Source organism: Oncorhynchus masou, chromosome 15, assembly GCF_036934945.1.
Source record: "Oncorhynchus masou masou isolate Uvic2021 chromosome 15, UVic_Omas_1.1, whole genome shotgun sequence".
Taxonomy (NCBI): Eukaryota; Metazoa; Chordata; class Actinopteri; order Salmoniformes; family Salmonidae; genus Oncorhynchus; species Oncorhynchus masou.
In genome coordinates, this window is record NC_088226.1 from 14514480 (window position 1) to 14530832 (window position 16353).

The window sequence follows — 16353 nt, forward strand, 5'->3', positions numbered from 1 at the left end:
CCAGAGGGCTCTAACAGTTATCACAGTTCATTTCTTAACAGGTGCATATGCTTATTGGCATGAATACGTCCAGTGTTGCATCTGGTATAATTCCCTCATACACATCTTCAACAACGGAGAAAGCATTTTGTATGATCTCTTATAAATGCCATGGATTCCAAAGTTCTTGTATTTATTTTCGGTAATACCAATTACCCCACTGAAGAAATTATTTTAAAAAGTATACTTACTCATTATAGACCTTACATGGGGTGAAAAAAAAGACTTAAATATAAAAAGGAAAGTTTTACATCTTAGTCTGAGGGGGTTTAGCCTTCCAGATTGGGTATTGTATTAACTCAATACCCAAGGCTTTTTCTTGCGGCATACACCTATCAAGGATTGCTATGGGGCGCAATCGGGCAATGTAGGCTTGTACACAATCGCCCAACCTTAATACACACTCACAGACCCACCCTCTCTGTGTGTGGTTACAATAGGCTAACGTATGTCAATGGTTTTAAGAACAGCAGTAACATCAGGCGGGATTTCCTAGCCAGTTGTAGCTCAATCTTGGGGGCAATGATCACGTTCCCGCACTGACTGACTGTGTGGTGGCTCATTGATTTAATGTTACGTTAGCCTACATGATACACCAGTAAAATAATAAAATATATAGCTGTCGGCTATATTAGCCACGACTTACCGTTCTTTGTGCAGCTTCAAATGTCGAAACAGTTGGAAGTTGTTGCGCCTCCGTCTGTCATTTTCTTCCCGCATGTTTTGCAAATTGCAATTCGTTTTTTGTTGATACAGCATCGTCTTTATAACCAAAATTTATAATTTTGGGTATCATCTTTCCAAGGGCTCCATCTGAATTCCCCCGCCGACGATCCTCTGCACTGCCACGCACACATTTCAAACTGTAATTCGTTAATGAAGAGTTGATTCTTTTTTTAATAGCAGCATTTTTAATATTGGGCTCAGGGAGGGTATCAAATCAGTTTGAGTCAAAAAGCTCAATTCCAAGTTAAGTCATGAGTCATTGGTGTTAAAGTCAAAGTTGAGTTGCAAGTCATCATATTTGTGACTCGAGTCTGACTCGAGTCCAAGTCATGTGACTCGAGTCCACATTGCTTATTTGAGTCAGAAAAGGATGTTCATATGATAGGTAAGATATACAAAACCTTGCAGAGAGCATATCCAACTGACAATCTCTAAGAAGAAAATATAAACAATTGGAACCAAGACTTAAAAAGAACTGACTTTGACACAAGATGGAGGGAATGTTGGAGCATAACTAAGTAAATTCCAGCTAACGAAAATGTATGTTTAATTCAGTATAAACGAATGTATAGAATTTTTTTACAGCACAACGGCAGAGTCATGTCTTAAGTGTAAAACTAACAATGACTCAATAATCCATGCTCTCTGGGAATGTTATAAAGTCCTAAAGTTATGGGTGAGATAGAAAGCTGGCTGTCAGAAGTATTGAGATACTTAATGGGCTGGACGATTCTCTTCTCATCATGCATCTTGAAAAAACAGATACAAAAAACCTGGAAATCAATCTGTCAATTGACATAATGGTAACTTTGTATTATTTATTATTGAAATATTGAAATAGAATGGGTGAGAGGCAGCCTAGTGGTTAGAGCATTGGACTTGTAACTGAAAGGTTGCAAGATTGAATCCCCGAGCTGACAAGCTAAAAATCTGTCGTTCTGCCCCTGAACAAGGCAGTTAACCCACTGTTCCTAGGCTGTCATTGAAAATAAGTATTTGTTCTTAACTGACTTGCCTAGTTAAATAAAGGTTTAAAAAAAACCCAAATTGGTACAATTTAAGGCAAACAATAATTCAGGCACTAGGAAAGGGGTGTGTGGGTCTGGGCAGATGAGATGTAGTTGTTGTTTGTGTGTGTCTGTAAGTTGTTGTTTGTATATATAAATGACTTTAGGCCCAACCTTTAGGCACTTTGGCTTTCCTTGTTATTGCCACAATGTTATAGTCACTACAGCCAATGGGAACCGATACAGCGTTGCATCAAAGCTCTGCAGCATTAGTGAAGATATAATCAGTACAAGGGGATGTCACAGATCCAACACTATTATGTGTGTAAAGTATTATCCAAAGCAACATTTAGAAAATGTCTTTTGTATTCCCGCCTAGAGGGCTGTTGGAGATAAAATACTGAGTGAATGATGCTGTTATCAGCGTGTCATTTCCCAACTTATCAACATGCATTTCAGTGGTTCCTTCTTCGTGTCTCTGGGGGTTTCTGATGCTCTGGTGCACATCAACACAAGTCTGTTTAGCCTATTGCTGTGTATCCAGGTGTGACCCATGCAGTGTGTTTAGCATGGCAATCTATACACAGCAAATTGAACGAACATGAACCATCTGGATCCGAATCTGGCATGTTATATTAATGTCTGTCTTGATTAATGAAACCTGTTTGAAAATTTGGAGGAGAAAAAAAGTGCTTTTTCCCGTAATTATCATATAATTCAATTATAAAAGAGGGCGACTGGAAGAAAGTTCAGGCTATGTTGAGTGTTAAAATACACATATATGCATTGCATTCATTTACTTTGTAGCATCTCTTTTTCTGAATAGTCTAGACATTGAATCAATATATATCTGCGGTACTTTATTTAAAGGTACACATATCAGCCACTTATTTGTAGTTTATAAGTATATATATAATGATCTTATAAGGCCTTTATTATGTCATATTAGCCATATATTGGACCTTCATTTTGCGATTCAAAGTCATGTATTACGGGCCAATCCTTAATAACATCATTATTAGCAATACTAAAGGCATATTCATATTTAATAAAGAACAAGTTACACAAGAAACAGACTCTTAATAAACGGTCTCAATGTGGGACTGATAGGGGGATTGTACCTCAGTATGTGTTCCCTATTATAAGTGTGACCATATATTTACTTGCAGAATTTGTTTCTCCATAACTGGCCTCATTGGACAGAAAGGGGCACACCTCACCTCATCTATGCCATACAGTCAACATTCAAGTCATTTGATGTATAAAAAAAATATATGAGCAACTCATTTTCAATATATACTTCCATATATGGATGTTGACTGTATGGCATGATATTATGTGAATCGCAAAAGGTGGGTGCACCTCCCCACACCCATGAGCAAAACCATAATCATGTTCGCCTGAAACTAATTGTTTACATCAATTGTTAAAATCAGACTTGAATGTTGGTTATAGGACATATATCAATCAATGTATTATGTCATCAAACTACACAAATCCTCAGTTTCAGGCAAACATTAAATGTTTTTGCTCAAGGAAATTGGCTGTATGGCTTATATAGGGGTGTCAAATCAAATGGACGGAGGGCCAAATAAAAATTTAGCTACAAGCCGAGGCGGATCGAATGTTCATTGAAAAATTTTTAAATATATAGTCTAGTGAACCTAATCATTACATGCTCCATATATACGCTTCCTGGTGTATGATATATAAGCTGTCAGCTCATGCATCTTTTCCCGTATCTTCGCCACCAGTCCGCTCCTGTGTCCACACATCGCAGGTGCTCCGTCGGTTGTAGTTTTCCCAAGGCAGCTATCTCATTTATCTTGACACCTCTTCATACAAATCATGGATATACTGGGAGGTGTGACCCTTGTAATTCATAATATATCCTTATCCAGCCGAAATTCATATATATATATATATATATATATGTGGATATATATATGGATATACTGTATATACTGTATAGAAATGTAGTTGTTTACATCATTTTGACTAGAATGTTGGCTGTAGAATGTTGGCTGTATGGCTTATATGAACGGAGTTGTGCCCCTTTCTGTCCAATGAGGTAATTTATAGACAGTTAAAATAGGGAACACATACTGAGGTACAATCCCCTTACCAGTCCCACATTGAGACCGTTTATTAAGAGTCTGTTTCTTGTGTTACTTGCTCTTTATTAAATGTTAATATGCCTTTATTATTGCTAATAATCATGCTATTAAGGATTATCCAGTAATACATTACTTATAATGTTTGAATAAGAAAATACTTAGTTAAGGCCTAATATATGGCTAATAAGACCTGCTTAAGGCCTTATACGCTACTTATATACATACTTATACACTACAAATGATTGGCCAATATGTGTACCTTAAAATAAAGTGTTACCATATCGGTATATCTGTCTCATCAGCTAAACAGTCTAATTAACATTCTGGTGCTAAAATAAAGACAGAGAATATCTTTGGGCTAGGTTTAGGTTTTATAGCACTGAGACTGAGGGGCCACTGTTCATCTCTGTATGTCTTCAGGAACAGAGAGCCTCTGTCTAGAGTAGACGGAGGTGTCTGGGGTAGGGAAAGGCGAGCTGCCCTCAGCCCTTGGTATTGATCCCACCATGTGCGTGCGTGTGTCTCTGTCTGTGTGCGTGCATTCATGAATGTGCCTGCATGTGTGTCACCCGTACCCAGTCTGACAGACCCAGGATGTAGTCTATGACCCTCACTCTATAATCAGCTGGAGAGGTAGCAGAGGCCTTGATTTGCAGTGTAATTGGACATTGGATTTGACACTCTGCCGAGTGGAACATTAGATGCAGCCTAATTAGGTGCGGTAGGACTATTAAGTGAAGATTTGCCCATGTTGTTAAGAAATACCACACACATTGGAAATGTGAAGATGACACCCGGCTGTCATCGCCAACCAACGGAAGAAAATCTATCACTTATCGTAAAAGTTTCCCAAAGGAAAGCAAACACAATCCCTACTTCTCTCCAACGCCATCTCTTCTTCAGCCTCTCTGTGGTCTTGTCCCTTTAAATAGCAGAGCAGCAGCCAGGCCTCGCTAGGACTTCATCTCCACTGTCATCTCCGATTGAATAGTTTATGAATAAGTGCTGTAACATCCCCATACATTGAAACACAGGAGCGTTGTCACGCCTTGGTCTTAGTATTTTGTGTTTTCGTTAATTAGTTGGTCAGGCCAGGGTGTGACATGGGTTTATGTTGTTGTATTTCGTAGTGGGGTTTTTTAGTTATTGGGATTGCGGCTGAGTAGGGGTGTTGCATAGGTTTGGCTGCCTGAGGCGGTTCTCAATCAGAGTCAGGTGATTCTCGTTGTCTCTGATTGGGAACCGTATTTAGGTAGCCTGGGTTTCACTTTGTATTTCGTGGGTGATTGTTCCTGTCTCTGTGTAGTTTCACCAGATAGGCTGTATTTAGGTTTCACGTTCCGTTTTGTTGTTTTGTATTTGTCTCAGTATTTTCATGTAATCGTCATTTGTTTTCATTAAAAAACATGAGTAACCAACACGCTGCATTTCGGTCCGATTTTCTTGCGACAAACGAAGAACGCCGTTACAAGCGTATGGTCTAAAATAGCCTCTGGGTTTCCGTCTGGAGATGACTGACTCCTGCATGACATTGGTGTTGACTCACAAGACTCCTTCATTATAATGGGAGCACATACGGGGGACGGGAACGCCCATGGGCCTGTTCTTATGTAAACATCTCTCTCTCTCTAAGCCTTGACATCTCACCATCACCCAATTCAAACCATTCTGATAACCCCCAACCCCCTCTCTCACAGTACAGGGAAACCTCATGTCAATGGCTCCAAAGTGACTCACACTAAGTTACTGTATGTGCTTAACAAGGTGGCTCTCCCCTCTAAACATGAATATGGGAGATATCAACAATCCATCCAGCCAGAAATGATGAATAGGGCAATTCATGAAAAAATGCATGTGGCAGCAAAACGTCTGAACCTGCCTCTCCTTCAAGACTATTAGCACTTTCTGCCTAAGCTTTGCCTCGTTAGGGAGGTTTCTCACACTGCAAAATGCTCCTCTCAATACCCCATAATACTTTGTGTTGCATTTCAAACAATAACGGTTTCTTAAAATTCATAGCGAAATAACTTGCCTTATGTTGTGCAAGGGTTCAACGTGTCACCAGATTCTCCCCTAAAAGCACTGTGTTACCAAGATGCAGGGAGTGAGTGGGGATTGAGACTGAGCAGTGTTGAAAGTTGAGCATTTCTCACAGCATCTGACTGACAAGAGTGAGTCACAAACAGGCAAGAGTGGCTGGGCCACACTCAGGTCAGAGTTGACCCTTCCCCTCTCTACCTCTCTCTGTTTCTCCTCTCCTCTTCCTCCCCTTTCCCAGTGACAAGTCTGTGCCAATACATCAGCATCACAACAAGCCAGAGGATTTTACAGCCCCATTGTTATCACTGTTGCCCCATCCATCGCCTCGGTGTTTTGTTGTGTCATTATCCTCCCAAGTGGTTGTTGTAATACATAATGCATTTCCGTGATGACAGGCTTTGATTTTCCTTGACACCCAGTGGGAGGGACACTTTGGCATTACATAAACAATTGCATAAACTGTGGAGAGGTTCATGCAACGAAAGGCATTCACGTTATCAGGAAAAAAGCCCTGAAGGTACAAACAGTACAGATGCAGTGATTAATGCACAAAGCCTTTCTCTCCTTCTCTCAACAACATATCATGTATTTAATCATGTTTCTTTTGACACCATGACAACCTTGCTCAGAACAACAGCTGACACCAAAAAACTATGGGGCAACCGCCTTTTGACTAGGTTTGTGTATGTGTGTGTGTGTGTCTTTGAGCACGCGCAAATGTGTGTGTGTGTGCGCACATGTGTACCTCTGCGTGTGTGAGTGTGCATTGGTGGTGTGGGTTAGGAGATGTGACAGGGTTGTGACAAGGTGGCTAAGCTGCCATCAGGCATGCGGCTCACGGTTGGGTGTTTCAACCCAATTAGGTGGCGGAAACACTTGGATTTAGAAAGAGGCGAGCGAAGTTTAAAGAATGGAAGCTTAATGGTGAGTCAACAAGTCCCTGCCAGAGAAATGTCAGAAGCTGTCCTCCATCCAGACATGTCCTTGTCACTACTACTGGAGAGAACATATCAGTGTCCAAGAGGGACTGTTACTGACACCAGCGAACAGCTAGGCCAACGAGGCCCTATTCCAGTACAATATTTCAATGGGTTGTTTGGATCTTTTGTATTGGCAATCAATACAACAACACAACACCGGGCATTTCAGCTGTTAGCTATAGGATAATGCAAAATGCCATCGCAACTCAACATGATTCCCAACTCTGTAGGACTAATCAGCTTTAGCAGAGGACAGTGAATATGCAAAAAGCTGTCGTCCCCTCATCTCAGAGGCCTATTATAGGTACGAGTGCTGTCATTATTGATAAACTCCACATTCATATTCAAATGCATTCAGAATGCGAGCGGAGTCGAATGGTTCACCGTGGAGTCTGTGGGGGGGGGGGGGGGGGGAATTATCTATTAAGCTGAAGCAGCCCAGCCTCAGCCCTCAGCTCCCATCTCTCTCTAGTGGCCCAGTACCACGCAGAGCATTATTCAATCAGAGGCATCACAGCGACAATGTGACGGATGCTAACATGCTTCAGCAGCCACGGCTGGGGGAGACGAGACAACGTCAGACGACTCTGGGACCATTTGCATTCGCTGGAGTAGGCTAGGCTGGCCTGGGCGCTCACGCTTTGTTTGTTGTGTCAAGAGTTCCACGTCGTGTTCTATTTTGAGGCCATGCTCTGCCAGTTGCCGTTTTGTTCTCTCTTTCCATCTCGCTGCTTCTTTTGCTCACTCCCCCCTTCTCTCTCTTTCTCTCTCACTTTCTAAAGTCTAACCTATGGCTTGAGCTTCCAGCTTGTGAGTTGTTCCGAGTACAGTGTGAGGGTGAATGATGTGTCTTCTCTGTCGTTGTGTACAACAGTGACTGAGTGAAAGACATAGAGAATGAGCAATGAATTGAGCCATGAATAACCGTTCCAATCTCAATGATTTAATATGGCTACAGCGTGGTCAGATTCTTTGCAATCAATAGTTGCTGAGAACAAATGCATTGGATTTCTACTAGCTGAAGGATAGTCCTTGGCAAGTTGACTTCCTTAACTTTCTAACACAAGGAGTTGAAGCGAGTCATATCGCACACCTCTGACAACAGAGGTCCCAGAGTTCAATGTGAATGCAATAAGAGAAATATTTGGAGAAGCTTCATCAAAATCCCCATAGACAGATCCAACCAAGTCCCTATCCGCCGCCCACATCCGGCACCAAGCAGCAACCTTCTAATAAGAGCGTGTTGACTTTGTGTGCTCAGGGCGAATCATCTCATATTAATATGCAGTGGACGACTGCTGCTACGGATCAGGAGAGAGAGCTTTGTTTGCACATCGATATGAGCCTTAAGATTTAATCAGGAAGGTAAACAATGAAAAAAGACTCATAGATGCCTGTAGTACATTGTGCCATATATAAACCTACACCTTTAAGGGCTGGCTTCAGCAAAACTGTTTGGCATAGACCTTCATAGCATTACTCAGAGTACTTCACCTTGAAAGTGGCAAAATACATGGCAAAGATCTCCAGGCAAGCTGGAATGTCTTAGCTACAGAGAACTGTTACTGAACATTCCTCTTATTCTGGTTGAGAATAATCTAAGGTGTCTGGCATGATTGTGTCTCAACAGCCACAATGACTTTCGTCCTCTGTTGTGAGAAGAGTGGAACAGACAAGAGGGAGATACACTAAGAAGAAGGCTTCATGAAATCACTTGAGATTTCACAGATTCTCATTATCGTGACTGTCTGATGGTCAGCAGGGTGCTTCAAACCCAGCTGTCAAAGAACTAGGCTGATTCCAAAGGACTGGCAAGGCTTCCAAGATGCCTGAATGTGATGAAAGCGATGAGGCACTGATGTCAGTGGATAAAATGCTGCTCCATGTGAAATAGTGTACCATCGTATTGTCTCCATGGTGAAAAAGTTCCGCTGTTCCATCTGTCACAAGACCCGCTAAAGAGAGGGGATGACAGGCACATGGTGTGTTAGCAGTGGATGTGTGCCCTATCAATGTTGAATATGAACTTGCAGTGCGCCAAATATAACAGGTGTATACTTTACCATGGAATGCTTACTTACAAGCCCATTCAAAGTCATGTCGAGTTAAAAAGACAAATGTTTTTTCCAAATAAAAACGGAAATAGTAACACAATACAATAGCAATAAAAAGGCTGTATACAAGGAGTACCAGTACCGAGTCAATGGGCAGTGGAACGAGGTAGTTGAGGTAATTGCGGTAGTTGAGGTATTCTCAACTCTTCTTCACATGCCCTTTGAGTAGCTTTCCGTCTCACTCAGTTCTAGTCCACCATACTTTCTAAAGACTTTCATATAGACCGCCTTTGGAAGACTGGACAAAAGTTTTCCCAGCTTTAAAGGAGAAAAAATATGATCATGTTTTTTCATATTGGTTGATTTCTTAAAGCCTTTAGACGACGAAATATCCTTCGTCTGACAGTTGTCATTATGCCCGCGATGATGGGACGTTTTCAGTCAATTTCGTCATTTATTGATCATGCATTGTCACTCACATCATAGCTTAGCTTAGACGGGTTTTTAAACACAATGTGTCAAATCAATACATGTATCTCTCAAAACACTTTGTTCAGCACTGACTAGGGACTGACTCAAATGCTGTTATTTGATTAAATTGAATAGACAGCTTCAATGTCCCTGCCTGTTGCTTGTAGTGACTCACAACCCATCATAGCTATTGGGCATTAGTTCACTTTGCTTTCATTGAATTAGCTTTCATTGAATTAGCATTCATTGAATTAGCTTTCATTGAATTAGCTTTCATTGAATTAGCTTTCACTGCATTTTCACAATGTGCATATTATGTTTCTCCAATTAAAATGTCAGTCAAATTGTCAGATAATTTAAGTTTTGATGACTTTATCTTTATATAGACTGCCTTCTAGTAAAACATTTAAAGATTGACATTACATGACATAATGCATATGGTTAACTATCTGCTCTCATGACTTGGAAAAGATAAAAACAAAGACATTTTAAAACTTCTTATGGCTGCCAGGGCAGTGTTGAGTAGCTTGGATGAAAGGTGCCCAGAGGTGCCCAGAGTAAACTGGCCTGCTCCTCAGTCCCAGTTGCTAATATATGCATATTATTATTAGTATTAGATAGAAAACACTCTGAAGTTTCTAAAACTGTTTGAATGATGTCTGTGAGTAGAACAGAACTCATATGTGCAGGCAAAAACCTGAGAAGAAATCCAAACAGGAAGTGGGAAATCTGCGGTTGGTCGATTTTCAACCCAGCCCCTATTGAATACACAGTGGAATATTGGTCATGTTGCACTTCCCAAGGCTTCCACTAGGTGTCAACCGTCTTTAGAAACTTGAATGAGGCTTTTACTGGGATGTGGGGCCGGATGAGAGTTCTTTCAGTCAGTGGTCTGGCAGAGAGCCAGGTCCTGGTCACACACATTTCACATGATAGCGACCTGCGTTCCATGGCTTTTCTACAGACAACGGAATTCTCCGGTTGGAACGTTATTGAAGATTTATGATAAAAACATCCTAAAGATTGATTCTATACTTAGTTTGAAATGTTTCTACAACGTGTAATATTACTTTTTGAAGTTTTCGTCCGACGTTCGGCTGGACCTGCACAAGTGTTTGGATTTGTGTACTAAACGCCCTAACAAAAGTAGCTACTTGGACATAAACAATGGACATTATCGAACAAAACAAACATTTATTGTGGAACTAGGATTCCTGGGAGTGCATTCTGATGAAGATCATCAAAGGTAAGAGAATATTTATAATGTTATTTCTGACTCCAACATGGCGGATCATTTTTTTTCTTTTTCTGAGCGCCATCTCAGATTATTGCTTTTTTTTGTTTTTTAGAAATCTGACACAGCAGTTGCACTAAGGAGAGGTATATCTATATTTCCATGTCTAACAATTGTATTTTCATCGACATTTATAATGAGTATTTCTGTAAAATGATGTGGCTCTCTGCAATATCACCGGATGTTTTTGGAACTAGTGAACATAACGCGCCAATGTATACTGAGATTTTTTAAATATACATATGAACTTTATCAAACAAAACATACATGTATTGTGTAACATAAAGTCCTATGAGTGTCATCCGATGAAGATCATCAAAGGTTAGTGATTAATTTTATCTCTATTTGTGCTTTCTGTGACTCCTCTCTTTGGCTGGAAAAATGGCGTTGGTGGTGACCTAACATAATCGTTTGTGGTGCTTTCGCTGTAAAGCCTATTTGAAATCGGACACTGTGATGTGATTAACAACAAGATTACCTTTAAAACGGTATAAGATACATGTATGATTGACAAATTTTAATTATGAGATTTCTGTTGATTTGAATTTGGCGTCCTGCACTTTCACTGTGTTTTGTCGTATCAATCCCGTTAACGGGATTACAGCACTAAGAGGTATTTTCACTGAAACTCTTATCCAGAACAATATTAACTAGATACATGTAAGTAGTTTTCGCCATACTGGTCCCCTGTGGGAATCAAACCCACAACCCTGGCGTTGCAAGCACCACACTCTACCACCTGAGCCACACGGGACTCTCATTATTACAGCAGTAGTAGAGGGAGGGAAGTGAAATACATAGATTCATTAGACAGCAAGTCTCCCTCCCTGTCTCTCTCTACTCCTCCACCCATCCCTCTGTTCTCCCGCTCTCCCCTAACTCTGGCACACAGACAATCACTGACAGGTCTACAGGGTTAAACCCCATCAGTGCGTTGTTGCATGAGGCCTGTGCCAGCCCCCTGGCCCTCAGATGTGTCAATAAATCCATTGTGTGTGGCCACTGGTTAAACGGGCCAATTAATTGTCCCATCTTATTCCTGCCACCTGCTCAGCCAGGCTGCCGGGCGGCACACCAGATCTGGGACCCTGCCCATACTTTAGATTCAGATCGAGAAGCTTTTTAGAGAAGAAATGCATGGAAAAAGAGTAGTTTGATTGAGTTTATGACAGCTGTGTTTTACACTGGACAGATTATAAAAGATTCTTAGCTACAGACAATATCAGGGTTTATGGCAACTAAATGTATATCTCAGATGCTTTGGTCATCCAAAATGTATGGTGCTGATGCTATTTATTTAGGACCTTATCTTTCTGTGCTTGTGTACTGGTGATGTTTTTAATTTATTTCACCTTTATTTAACCAGGTAGGCAAGTTGAGAAAAAGTTCTCATCTTCAATTGCGACCTGGCCAATGTGATGTCCAATGTGATGTCCAATGTGATGTCCAATGTGATGTCCAATGCGATGTCCAATGCGATGTCCAATGCGATGTCCAATGCGATGTCCAATGCGATGTCCAATGCGATGTCCAATGTGATGTCTCAGTGCAGTACAATCTGCCGCACTTCAGTTTATTTTTGTAAAACTCTACATGAACGGTCAATGGTTAGCTTTAAAAAGTATTTATTTCTGTCACATGCGGGCGCACACACACACACACACACACACACACACACACACACACACACACACACACACACACACACACACACACACACACACACACACACACACACACACACACACACACACACACACACACACACACACACACACAGTTATTACTGTCAGGGCACCCGTTTCTCACTACAGCCCACACCGAGACAAGAGAGCGTTTCAGATGGAGATTAATTAGCCAGGACCAGAGGTCAAGGAGATCCAGATCCAAACGCTCAGACTGCCAAGCAGTCTGGCAATACCATGCTCGCCACATAGGCTACGGCCAATATAAATGCAATTTCTATGGTAGATTTACAGTAATTTATTCATTCAATCACACTTACTTTCACAGTATTTTTTTCATTCACTAAAGAACAGGGATTTATTTTTCACTTTTTATAAATTGATGTGGGGTGGGTGTCCTTGATGTATTTCACTGTAACTCCTCAGTAGTTCCCTCTACACTCCCTCTACACAAAAAGGGTAAGCCTAGTGGCCTCATGGGTGGAATGTTATTAATATTTTGCATAATGAATAAACATTATATAGAAAAAACTGCAGAAAATCCGTTATTCCTACATAAAAAAATGTTTTGTTATCTTCCAGTCTTCTGTGATGTATATAATGTGCAATATTGGGATACAAACTGAAAAATGTAATACATTTCAACTCTATATCTGACATGATACAGGTGTGTTCTTCTTCTAAGCCCATAACCATGTGTGTGAGGTGTATACTTTTGTTTCAGAGTAGATTTGTTTCAGACTCCCAAGAAACACTCTGTGTGACCCTCATTTCGCCCACTGCAGTAAAAGCTTTTAAGGTTCTAGATGGTACTTTTTATTTTATTTCTAAGTGTATAATAGAACCAGGTCACCGGGAGAGTGAGCCCCGTTGTTGGGTTTCTTAGAATGTCTACTCAGGTGGAGAACACTGAGCAGCGCTTTGATCAGAGACAACAACCATCTGACCCGACTCCCTAGTCCACCGCATTCAATTCACGGTGGAACATTCAATGACAAACCAATGACAGCCTAATTAAAATCATGTTGTGGTGTGTGATGCGCCAGAAGCCTCCTGACCCGTCACTTGTTGTTTTTGTGAACAAGGCTAAATCAAAGCATGGCAACAGAAATTACTTCCATTTCAGATCAAATGAGTGCAGAATGTTTCTCTAACCCATACATCCTCTCTTTCCTCTCCTCTCTGTTCCAGGTGCGAGCCAGTGCCATCGCCCAGGACGCTGACCAGAACTATGACTACGCCTCCAATAGCGTCATCCTCCACCTTGACGCAGGCGATGAGGTCTATATCAAGCTGGACGGGGGCAAGGCTCATGGCGGCAACAACAACAAATACAGCACGTTCTCTGGGTTCATCCTCTACGCCGACTGAACCCACCCAGGTGCCACGTCCAGAGAGAGAAAGACAAAGTAAGAGATTGAGAGAAAGAGTTGTAATGAGGGAAGGAAGGGGTTAAAAGCCAGAATGCTTCCTAGTTTCCTGGTTGTCTCCATCGTCACACCAACCTCTGCTTATAAAACACATCAGCCCCAAATCAAGGTTCTCCAGCTCAGCTCGGCCTGCCTGTCTGCCGTGCTGTGAGGGAGTGGGGAGAACATGATGATAGGGGAGGGAGTAGTGAGGGATGAAGCTTGGTAGAGAGAGGTGCCCTCCTCATCAGAATTCTAACCTGTCAGTTGTTCCTCGCTTTCCTCTTCCTCAAACTGGGAAATAAACCAACTAACGCCAAGTGGATCCGGCCTCATCATCTTCTCTCCATAACAGTTGGCTATATGGACTCTGTTGACTGAAATTGTCCTATCTTGTCGTTGTGTGCTTTTCCTTAGAATGTCAGTATTTTACTTTTGTAAAAGATACTACTACATTGTATATTTACACAAAAGAGGATATTAAAATTATGTTTGTCCCTTGTGAGATAAAAAACTTGATTTTGAGAGAATGGTTTTGTGAGATGTTGATTGTGATTCAGAAGCCTTTAGCTGAGAAATGGAAATGAAAGGTGTCATTATGGTTTCTAATGATATATGATTTCTTGCATTTGACAGCCGGCTATCACATGGTGTTTGTTTATGGGTGATGTCAGCTGTGGGAACACAGACCTGGTTTGTGGCTGAATGTTATTCATGCAAAGCATGTTATACAGATACAACATGACATTTTCCCTTGTCCCATCCAACGCATCTAGAGTCTCTATCCTTGCCCCTTGTCCCGACTCTATACCCCGATCCTATTTGTCTATACAGGGCCAAAGTGGGTTGAGAATAGACTCAAATGAATATTAGATGTTCTCGTTACGTAGATATCCTCCACCATCAATGAAGCCACATATTCAGATTCTGAGGTAAACTATTTGATAAAAAACAGTGTCCATTACTTCAGCTTCGTCCTCGAGCACTCTGCTGTGGTGAAGTAAAACATATCAAGCAGAGCAAGGAGAGAGAGAGAGGGAGAGAGATGGAGGGAGAGAGATGGAGGGAGAGAGAGGGAGAGAGATGGAGGGAGAGAGAGATGGAGATAGAGAGAGATGGAAAGAGAGGGAGAGAGAGATGGAGAGAGAGAGGAAGAGAGATGGATGGAGTGAGAGATGGAGATAGAGAGAGGGAGAGAGAGATGGAAAGAGAGAGATGGAGAGAGAGAGGGAGAGAGATGGGGGAGAGAGAGATGGAGATAGAGAGAGGGAGAGAGAGATGGAAAGAGAGGGAGAGAGAGAGATGGAGAGAGAGAGGGAGATGGATAGAGAGAGAGAGGAGGGGGGTGAAGGGGGGGGTTATGGCGAGGCAGATTTTCTGTTTCAGTGTCTGAGGCTTCACTGGATGTCATTAGCTGCATATTCACTGATACATACAAGCATTATGGTAATATTTACTCAACATGGCGGGCTGACAGCTTGCTTTAGAATTAAATTGATTGGGTGAGTGAGTGACTTGGCTTCTTAGCATTGTGTGTATGTGTATGTGTGGGTGTGTGTGCGTGCGTGCATGTGTGTGTGTGTGTGCGCATGTGTGCGTGAATGTGTGTGTTGGTGTATTTGAGTGTTTGCATCAGAGCATGCGCCGTGCCATTGCTACATTGTTGTTTTTCTGTTAATCTGTGCTACAGCCAATGACAGATATTTTACTCAGCAGACAATGAGATTGCATTACGTAGGGAGGGGAGCCTCTGTAGAGATGATGATAAGAACAAACAGCTTGTAAATTAAATCTATGCTATGTTTGTCAATCTAATTTTATCTTTTTGAATTGTTGAATACATTTAAATAATAAATGGAATTTTCGGAGTCACTTGTCTCAAGATAATTATTTTACCCCAAATACTCTTATTGTGTTGAACTATTTAGAGTGCAGACAGCATGGTTGTGAGGCCGGTTGGATGTAGTGCCAAATTCTCTAAAACAACGTTGGAGGCAGCTTATGGTAGAGAAATTAACATTAAATGATCTGTCAACAGCTCTGTTGGACATTCCTGCAGTCAGCATTCCAATTGCACGCACCCTCAAAACTTGAGACATCTGTAGCATTATGTTCTGTGACAAAACTGCACAGGTTTATTGTCACCTGCACAAGGTGCACCTGTGTAATGATCATGCTGTTTAATCAGCTTCTTGATATGCCACACCAGTCAGATGGATGGATTATCTTGGCAAAGGAGAAATGCTCACTAACAGGGATGTAAACAAATTTGTGCACAACATTTGAGAGAAATAAGCATTTTGTGTGAACGGAACATTTCTGGGATCATTTATTTCAGCTCATGAAACATGGGACCAACACTTTACATGTTGCGTTCATATTTTTGTTCAGTATCGTTTAAACTTTCACAAAAAAAGTAATAATAATCCACGCATACATTTTACATAAGGTGGCCCCTGGGAATCGAACCCACAATCTTGGCATTGCAAGCGCCATGTTCCACCAACCGAGCCGTCATATTAGTCTAACCA

General features: G+C 41.4%; 1 protein-coding gene across 1 annotated transcript in view; it reads left to right on the top strand.

The window, feature by feature from the left end:
- LOC135555707 (C1q-related factor-like) overlaps positions 1–15690 on the top strand; it is a 32624-nt gene extending 16934 nt beyond the window's left edge. The window contains exon 2 of the mRNA XM_064988389.1: positions 13605–15690. Coding sequence (XP_064844461.1) covers positions 13605–13784 — 180 coding nt within the window. The 3' untranslated portion in view covers positions 13785–15690. The remainder of the gene's footprint in view (positions 1–13604) is intronic.
- Positions 15691–16353: the final 663 nt, after the last annotated feature.